Here is an 8,214-nt window from a genome sequence, read left to right on the forward strand (position 1 = left end):
AGAGGACCCAAGTGTCTGGGCATCCCCCAACCCCCAAAGAGCACCCAAGCATCCAAGTGACCCCCAACCCCTGAAGATGACCCAGAGGTCCTGGTGTCCCCCAACCCCCAAAGAGCACCCAGGTGTCTGGGTGACCCCCAGCCCCCGAAGAGGACCCATGGATCTTGGTGACCCCCAACCCCCAAAGAGGACCCAAGCATCCAGGTGACCCCCAACCCCCAAAGAGCACCCAGGTTTCCAGGTGACCCCCAACCCCCGTAGAGGACCCAGGGGTCCAAGTGTCCCCCAACACCCAAAGAGCACCCATGGATCTTGGTGACCCCCAACCTCCAAAGAGCACCCAGGTGTTTAGGTGACCCCCAACATCCAATGGGGACCCATGGACCCAGGTGTCCCCCAACACCCTGAAGAGCATCCCATGGACCCGGCTCAGCCACTCGCTCACCACCCGCAGATGTACACCCTCTCCTTGGTGGTCTCCCGCTGGGTGGGGGTCGGCGAGGGGGTGCTGGGGGTCCCCGGGGTGGGGGAGGGTTCCTCGGTGGCCGTGAACTCGTCGACGCGGAAGACCCAGCGCCCCGGCACCCCGACGTTGCTGCGGCGCCCGACGCCCAGCACGGCCGGAGTCCGCGAGCCCGGGATGTTGTAGTAGTGGACGTCATCGCCGCTGTTGAACCCGGCCTGGGGGGGGGGGAGGGGGGGGGGCCTCCCGGGGCGGGGGGCGGGGGGCCGGGAGCCGGCAGCGGCTGAGGGGCGGTGGTTCTGCCCCAAATCCCCGGAATTTCACCCCAAATCACCGTAATTCCACCCGAAATCCCATCAAATCTGCCCCAAATTCCCTTGGTTTCCCCCCAGATTTCCTTAATTTCACCCCAAATTCCTGTAATTCAGCCGATATCCTCCCAAATTCCCTTAATTCCCCTCAAATCCCCATAATTCCACGCAGAATTCCCTGAATTCCACCCAAAACCTCCTTAATTCCACCCAAAATCTCTTTAGTTCCACCCCAAATTCCTGTAATTCAGCCCAAATCCTCCCAAATTCCCTTAATTCCCCCCAAATCTCCTTAAATCCATCCAAAATTTTCTTAATTCCACCCAAAATCTCCTTAGTTCCACCCCAAATTCCCTTAATTCCAGCCCAAATCCCCTTAACTCCCCCCCAAATCTCCTTAAATCCATCCAAAATTTCCTTAATTCCACCCAAAATCTCCTTAGTTCCACCCCAAATTCCCGTAACTCAGCCCAAATCCTCCCACTTTCTCTTAATGCCCCCCAAATCCCCTTAATTCCACCCAAAATCTCCTTGATTTTCCCCCAAAATTCCTTACTTTCACCCCAAATTCCTGTAATTTGGCCCAAATCCCCTCGATTCCACCCTAAATTCCCATAATTCATCCCATATCCCCTTAATTTCACCCCAAATCCCCTTAATTTGACCCAAAATCGCATTAAATCTGCCCCAAATTCCCTTGATTTCCGCCCATATTTCCTTAATTTCACACCAAATTCCTGTAATTTGGGCCAAATCCCCTTAATTCCACCCTAAATTCCCATAATTCAGACCAAATTCCCATGATTTCCTTCATTACACTCAAAATTTCCTTGATTTCACCCAAAATTTCCTTAATTCACCCCAAATCCCCTTAATTTCACCCAAATTTCCTTTATTCCCCTAAATCTCCTTAATTTCACCCCAAATCCCCTTAATTCCACCCAAAATTTCCCTAATTCCACCCAAAATTTCCTTAATTCCACCCCAAATTCCCGTAATTCCACCACAAATCCCCTGAATGTCTCCCCAAATTTCCTTCATTTCATGCTCAACCTCCTCAGTTCCACCCCAGCCCCCCCTTCCCCCGCCCCAGCCCCCTCCCCCCACTGTCCCCCATCTCCCACCTGGGCAGGGACACCCCCCAGGCCGGTGTGGGCGTCGCCCTGGTTGGCGATGCCGGTTGTCCATTGGAGGTCCCCGTAGTTGAACATGACGAAGCAGTTGGCCCCGGCGACCACCAGGACGGCCTGGAAGGTGTTCACCTGGCGAGGGAGGGGCGGGGAGATGTCACCGCGTCACCATGACCCCCATTAGCTGTCACCACCAGCTCCGCGTCTCCATCCCCATGGTGCTCGTCCCTGTGTGGCCACCACCATGTGGGCCACCTTCTGGGTCCATGTCCAGATCTCCACAGCTTCATGGGACCCTTCACCACCTCCCCATGTCCCCACGACACGTCTCCACCCCCATGACCTCCTCCGTGTTCCTCCCCTTGTCCCCGTGTCCTGGTGGGCCATCCCCAGGGCCCATGTCCTCCTCATGTCCTCCATGACACACCTCCACCCCCTTGACCTCCTCCATGTCCCTCCCTTTGTCCTCACGGCCCATCCCCATGTCCTCCTGGTAGTCACTTTCACCACCTCCATGTCCCCCCATGTCCCCATGACACATCTCCACCTCCATGACCTCCTCTGTGTCCCTCCCCTTGTCCCTGTGTCCTGGTGGGCCATCCCCAAGTCTTCCTCATGTCCATGGTCACCACCTCCAGGTCCCCCCATTTCCTCCATGACACATCTCCATCCCCCTGACCTCCTTCGTGTTCCTCTTCTTGTCCCCGTGGCCTCATGGCCCATCCCCACTTCCTCCTCATGTCCTCCATGACACATCTCCACCCCGGTGACCTCCTCCGTGTACCTCCCTTTGTCCTGGTGGCCCGTCCCCATGTCCTCCTGGTGGCCACATTCACCCCCTCCATGTGTCCCCCTGTCCCCATGACACATCTCCACTCCCATGACCTCCTCCGTGTCCCTCCCTTTGTCCCTGTGGCCTGGTGGCCCATCCCCATGTCCTCCTTGTGTCCCCACTCCTCATCTCCATCCCGGTGACCTCCTCCGTGTCCCTCCCCTTGTCCCCGTGTCCTGGTGGCCCATCCCCATGTCCCCAAGTCCTCACAGCCCCGTGCCCCATCCCCACGTGTCCACCTCCCTCCCCATCCCTGCACGAGCAGGTGACACCGTGACAGGAGGCCACCACCATTGGAGGTCCCCCACGTCCTACCTTCTTGACGGCGGCCCCAAAGAAGGCGACGCGATTCCAGGTGGCCACGAAGGCCCAGGTGGGCTGAGGGGCTGGGTCCGAGGGGGCCACGGCGGGGGCCAGGTCACGGGCCAGGCGGGCCAGCAGCGCCGGCTGCCGGCTCTGCCGGTAGAAGACATCTCCTCCCAGTCTGATGTCCACGTCAGCCCAGTATGGGGCCACGAAGGGGCGGTGGCCGGGCAGCGGGAAGGGCTCAGGGGTGAACTCCGGGACCCCCATCCCAAAGGACACCACCCCATTGTTGTTCACCTGGAGGAGGCAACCATCACCCCGTGGTAAGCATCACCTGTGGTGGCTCCCAACCGTGGTGGTCCCCAACTGTGAAGGCCTTCAACCCTGGTGGCCCCAACCACGGTGTTCCCAACCATGGTGGACCCCAGCGACGTGTCTTCAACCATGGTTAGCCCAGTCACAGTATCTTTGATCGTGGTGACCGCAACCACTTTGATTCCAATGATAGTGGCCCCAACTATGGTGGCTCCCAGCTGTGATCTCTCCCATCCATGGTGACCCCAACCATCTTGAGCCCAACCGTGGTGGCCCCCCTCATCTTGAGCCCAACCATGGTAGTCCCAACCATCTTGAACTCAACCATCTTGACCCCCAACCATGGTGGCCCCAACCCTGGTGGCTCCCAACCACAATGTCTCCAACCCATGATGGCCCCAACCATGTTGATCCCAACCATGGTGGCTCCCAACCATGATGTCTCCATGATGGCCCCAACCATCTTGTTCCCAACCATGGTGGCCCCAACCATCTTGTCCCCCCACCATAGAGGCCTCCAGTCATGGTGTCACCTACCCGTGGAGCCCCAACCATGGCGTTTCCAACTTTGGTGGCCCCCAACCCATGGTGGCCCCTAACTGGGGTATCTCCACCCATAGCAGCTCCAACCCGTGGTGCCTTCAACCGTGGTAGCCCAAGCTCGTGGTGTCCCCAGCCCATGACATCCCCAACCCATGGTGTCACCCAGCCATGGTGTCTCCACCAATGGTTTCTCCAACACATGGAGTCCCCCCCAGCATCACCCAACCCATGGGGTCCCCAGCGGTGGTGTCCACAACCCACAGCACCCCAAGCACCCCGACCCATGGGGCCCGGGACCCACGTAGAGGGAGCGGTGGGGGTGTCCGTAGAAGTAGAAGGTCTCCGAGAGGAAGATCTCGGGGCTCATCCCATCATCTTCGCGGGGGGTGGCCGCATCCCCGACCTTCAGCCCGAAGGGGTAGAGCAGCCCACCTGGGGGAGGCACCCTTCAGGGACCCACGTCGAGGAGCGGGACCCCCTCCTCGCCGTGGGTCTGGGAACCCCATGGTGGCCCAGAAGCCCCCACGTCACTGTGGGACCTTCCAGTCTGGATCTGGGACCTTCCAGTCTGGGCATGGGACCTCTCAATGTGGGTGTGGGAAGCCCCCAGTACGGAGCTTGGACTCCCAGTGTCACCCTGGGACCTCCCAGTACGGGGCTGGGACCCCTTGGGATGATCTAAGACTCCTAATGTCACCCTAGGGCCTCCCAGTATGGATCAGGGACCTCCCAGTGTGGGACTGGGACTTCTCAGTGTCACCTCAGAACCTCCAGTATGGGTCTGGGACCTCCCAGTGTGGGCCTGGGACCTCCCACTGTCACCTCAGAACCTCCCAGCCTGAGTCAGGGATCTCCCAGCATGGATCCGGGACGCCGGTGTCACCCCTGAACCTTCCCAGTATGGGCCTGGGACCTCCAGGTTGTAGATTTGTGACCTCCCAGTGTAACCCCCGGATTTACCAGTATGAGACTGGGAACCCCTCAGACATGGGTCTGGGACCCCAAACTACGGGGCCGCACCCCTTGCTCCGCCCTCTGCCCCCCAACTTACCCCCCTGGTTGTCCTTCGTGGTCACAGGGCTGCTCCCTGGGTGCAGAGGGGACAGGGTGACACCCATGGGTGCTCCACCGTGTCCCCATGGTGTCCCCACTCCCACCAGTGTCCCCCAGTCACCCAAGGGTCCCATGGGTGCCCTTCATGTCCTTATGGTGTCCCCCAGTCACCCATGGGTGCCACCCATGTCCCCAAGACATACAGGGGTCACATGGGTGCCCTCCCATGTCCCCGTGTTGTCCCCCACTCACCCAAGGGTCCCATGGGTGCCCTCCATATCCCCACGGTGTCCCCAGTCACCCAAGGGTCCCATGAGTGTCCCCCATGTCCCCACGGTGTCCCTGAGTAACCCAGGGGCCCCACGGGTGCCCCCCATGTCCCCGTGTTGTCCCCCAGTCACCCAGGGGTCCCATGGTTGTCCCCCATGGTGTCCCACTTACCCGTATGGCCGAGGAAGAGGAGGAGGAGAATGGTGGGAGCCTTCATCTGCCCAGGCCTAGGGGAAGAGGGGGGTGAGGGTGCTTGTCCTGCCTTCATCCATCCGTCCATCATCCACCTGCCTGTCCGTCATTCATCCGTCCACCCGTCCTTCAGCCATCTGCCCAACTGTCTGTCCACCCTGCCATCTGCTCTTCGTCCATCCATCATCCATCCAGCCATCATCTATCCATCACCTATCTGTCCTTCATCCATCCATCCATCCATCCATCATCCATCCATCATCCATTATCCATCCATCATCCATCCATCCTTCATCTGTCCTTCATCCATCCATCCATCCATCCATCCATCCATCCATCCGTCCTTCATCTGTCCTTCATCCATCCATCCATCCATCCATCCAGCCATCCATCCATCCATCCATCCATCATCCATCTGCCCTTCATCCATCCTTCATTCATCCTTCATTTATCTGTTCTCCATCCATCCATCATCTATCTGTTCTCCATCCATCCATCCACCTGTCCATCCTTCAGCTGTCCATCCATCTGCCCATCTGTCCTGCATCCATCCATCCTCCACCCATCCATCTGTCCTTCACCCACCCATCCACCCATCCATCCATCCCTCCCTATACCCAAGCACAAGTGTCCTCTGGGTGTCCCTGTCCCCTCCAGAGGTCCCCTGCCTGTCCCTGTTCCCATGGGTGTCCCAGTCCCTTCCAGATGTCCCATGGGCATCCCTGTCCCCACGCACACATCCCATGGGTGACCCTGTCCCCTGCAGATGTTCCCTGCCTGTCCCTGTCCCCGTGGGTGTCCCTGTCCCCGTGTCCCCATGCCTCGCCATGTCCCCCATGACCTGACGTCACCCATGTCCCCGTGTCCCCCCATGTCTCCAATGTCCCCACAGCTCTCAATGACCCCCCAGGTCCTCCAATGTCTCTGTGTCCCCTCCCGTGTCCCCGCTTCCTTCTGATATCCCCTCCCATGTCCCCCCAGATCTCCACGTCCCCCAAGGTCCCCCAATTCCCCCACGTCCTGAATGTCCCCTCCCATGTCCCTCAATGTCCCCCATGTCCCCCACGTCCCCAGTGTCCCCTCCCATGTCCCCCCAGATCTCCACGCCCCCCAATGTCCCCCAAGGTCCCCCAAGTCCCCCACCTCCTGAATGTCACCTCCCATGTCCCTCAATGTCCCCCATGTCCCCCAAGCCCCCAGTGTCCCCTCCCATGTCCCCCCAGATGTCCACGTCCCCCCAGGTCCTCCAAGGTCCCCCATGTCCCAAATGTCCTCCAATGTCCCCTCCCATGTCCCTCAATGTCCCCAATGTCCTCCAACATCCCCCCATGTCCCCACTTCCCCCCATCCCCATGTCCCCATGTCCCCTCCTATAGTCCCCTTATATCTCCATGTCCCCCCATGTCCCCGTGTCCCCCCCCATGTCCCCAGTGTCCCCACGCTCACCAGGGTCCCATGGCCCCAGTGTCCCCCATGTCCCCCAGTCCCTGATGTCCCTGTCCCCATGTCCCCCAGTGTCCCTCCTTCCCCACGTCCTTCTCGTGTCCCCTCCCATGTCCCCCAAGTCCTCCAATGTCCCCATGTCCCCCAGTGTCCCCCTGTCCCCATGTCCTTCTCACGTCCCCTCCCATGTCCCCCAAGCCCTCCAATGTCCCCTCCCCTGTCCCCCAATGTCCCCCAATGTTGCCCCCATCCCCCCATCCCCATGTCCCCCCGTATCTCCATGTCCCCCATGTCCCCATGTCTCCCCCATGTCCCCCCATGTCCTCCCCATGTCCCCATGTCCCCCACTGTCCCTGTGTCCCCCCATGTCCCCGTGTCCCCCAGTGACCCCCATCCCCATGTCCCCTTCCGTGTCCCCCCATATCTCCATGTCCCCCCATGTCCCCATGTCCCCCCATGTCTCCATGTCCCCCCGTGTCCCTGTGTCCCCCCCATGTCCCCGTGTCCCCCCATGTCTCCATGTCCCCCCATGTCCCCATGTCCCCCCATGTCCCCGTGTCCCCCCATGTCTCCATGTCCCCCCGTGTCCCCGTGTCCGCCCCATGTCCCCGTGTCCCCCCATGTCTCCATGTCCCCGTGTCCCCCCGTGTCCCCGTGTCCCCCCCGTGTCCCCACGCTCACCGGGGTCCCATGGTGCCGGTCAGTGCCCGGGGGTGGCCAGGGCCACTTTTATCCCCAGGGAGGGGACGGGACGGGGGAGGTGGCACCTCCCAGGGCCCCGGGGGGTTCCGCCCCCACCCACACCCCCACTGGGACGGACTGGGACGGACTGTGGGGTCATGTGGGGGGGCACTGGGGGAGACTGGGAGACGCTGGGGGGGACTGGGAGTGCAGGGAGGGACACTGGAGGGGACACCGGGTGGGACTGGAATATACTGGGGAGGGGACTGGGGACACTGAGGGGCGCACTGGAGGGAACTGGGACAAACTGAGGGGCGGACTGGGAGGGACTGGGGACACTGAGGGACACAGTGGAGGGGACTGGGACAAACTGGGGGAGACTGGAAGAGACTGGGGAGCGGACTGGGAGGGACTGGGAACACTGCAGGGCATACTGGAGGGGACTGGGACAAACTGGGGGGGACTGGGAGAGACTGGGGACACTGAGGGACACAGTGGAGGGGACTGGGACAAACTGGGGGAGACTGGAAGAGACTGGGGAGCGGAATGGGAGGGACTGGGAATGCTGAAGGGCACACTGGAGGGGACTGGGATAAACTGGGGGGGACTGGGAGAGACTGGGGACACTGAGGGGCACTCTGGAGGGGACTGGGACAAACTGGAGGGAGTGGGGAC

At 60.7% G+C, this 8,214-nt stretch overlaps 1 protein-coding gene across 1 annotated transcript; it reads right to left on the reverse strand.

Annotated features, from left to right (window-relative positions):
• Nucleotides 1-441: 441 nt before the first annotated feature.
• On the reverse strand, nucleotides 442-6,288 carry LOC104335071 (sushi, nidogen and EGF-like domain-containing protein 1). The gene is made up of 7 exons (XM_075412513.1): nucleotides 6,257-6,288; nucleotides 5,395-5,450; nucleotides 4,952-4,987; nucleotides 4,202-4,332; nucleotides 3,052-3,339; nucleotides 1,899-2,036; nucleotides 442-681 (listed from the first exon to the last, which is right to left on the reverse strand). The coding sequence occupies exons 1-7, from the start codon at nucleotides 6,286-6,288 to the stop codon at nucleotides 442-444; spliced, it is 921 nt and encodes a 306-aa protein (XP_075268628.1).
• Between the last annotated feature and the right edge of the window lie 1,926 nt (nucleotides 6,289-8,214).

Source organism: Opisthocomus hoazin, unplaced genomic scaffold, assembly GCF_030867145.1.
Source record: "Opisthocomus hoazin isolate bOpiHoa1 unplaced genomic scaffold, bOpiHoa1.hap1 HAP1_SCAFFOLD_143, whole genome shotgun sequence".
In the NCBI taxonomy this organism is placed as follows: domain Eukaryota; kingdom Metazoa; phylum Chordata; class Aves; order Opisthocomiformes; family Opisthocomidae; genus Opisthocomus; species Opisthocomus hoazin.

What these genes read in the sequence shown, in the direction of transcription:
- LOC104335071 (XM_075412513.1), bottom strand. Translation starts at nt 6,288, where the DNA reads ATGGGGGGACACGGGGACATGGGTGACGTCAG. An exon ending in ACCCCCACCGCTCCCTCTAC is followed by an intron (nt 3,340 to 4,201) that starts GTGGGTCCCGGG and finishes TGCCTCCTCCAG; the next exon opens with GTGAACAACAATGGGGTGGT. An exon ending in TTGGGGCCGCCGTCAAGAAG is followed by an intron (nt 2,037 to 3,051) that starts GTAGGACGTGGG and finishes CTCCCTCGCCAG; the next exon opens with GTGAACACCTTCCAGGCCGT.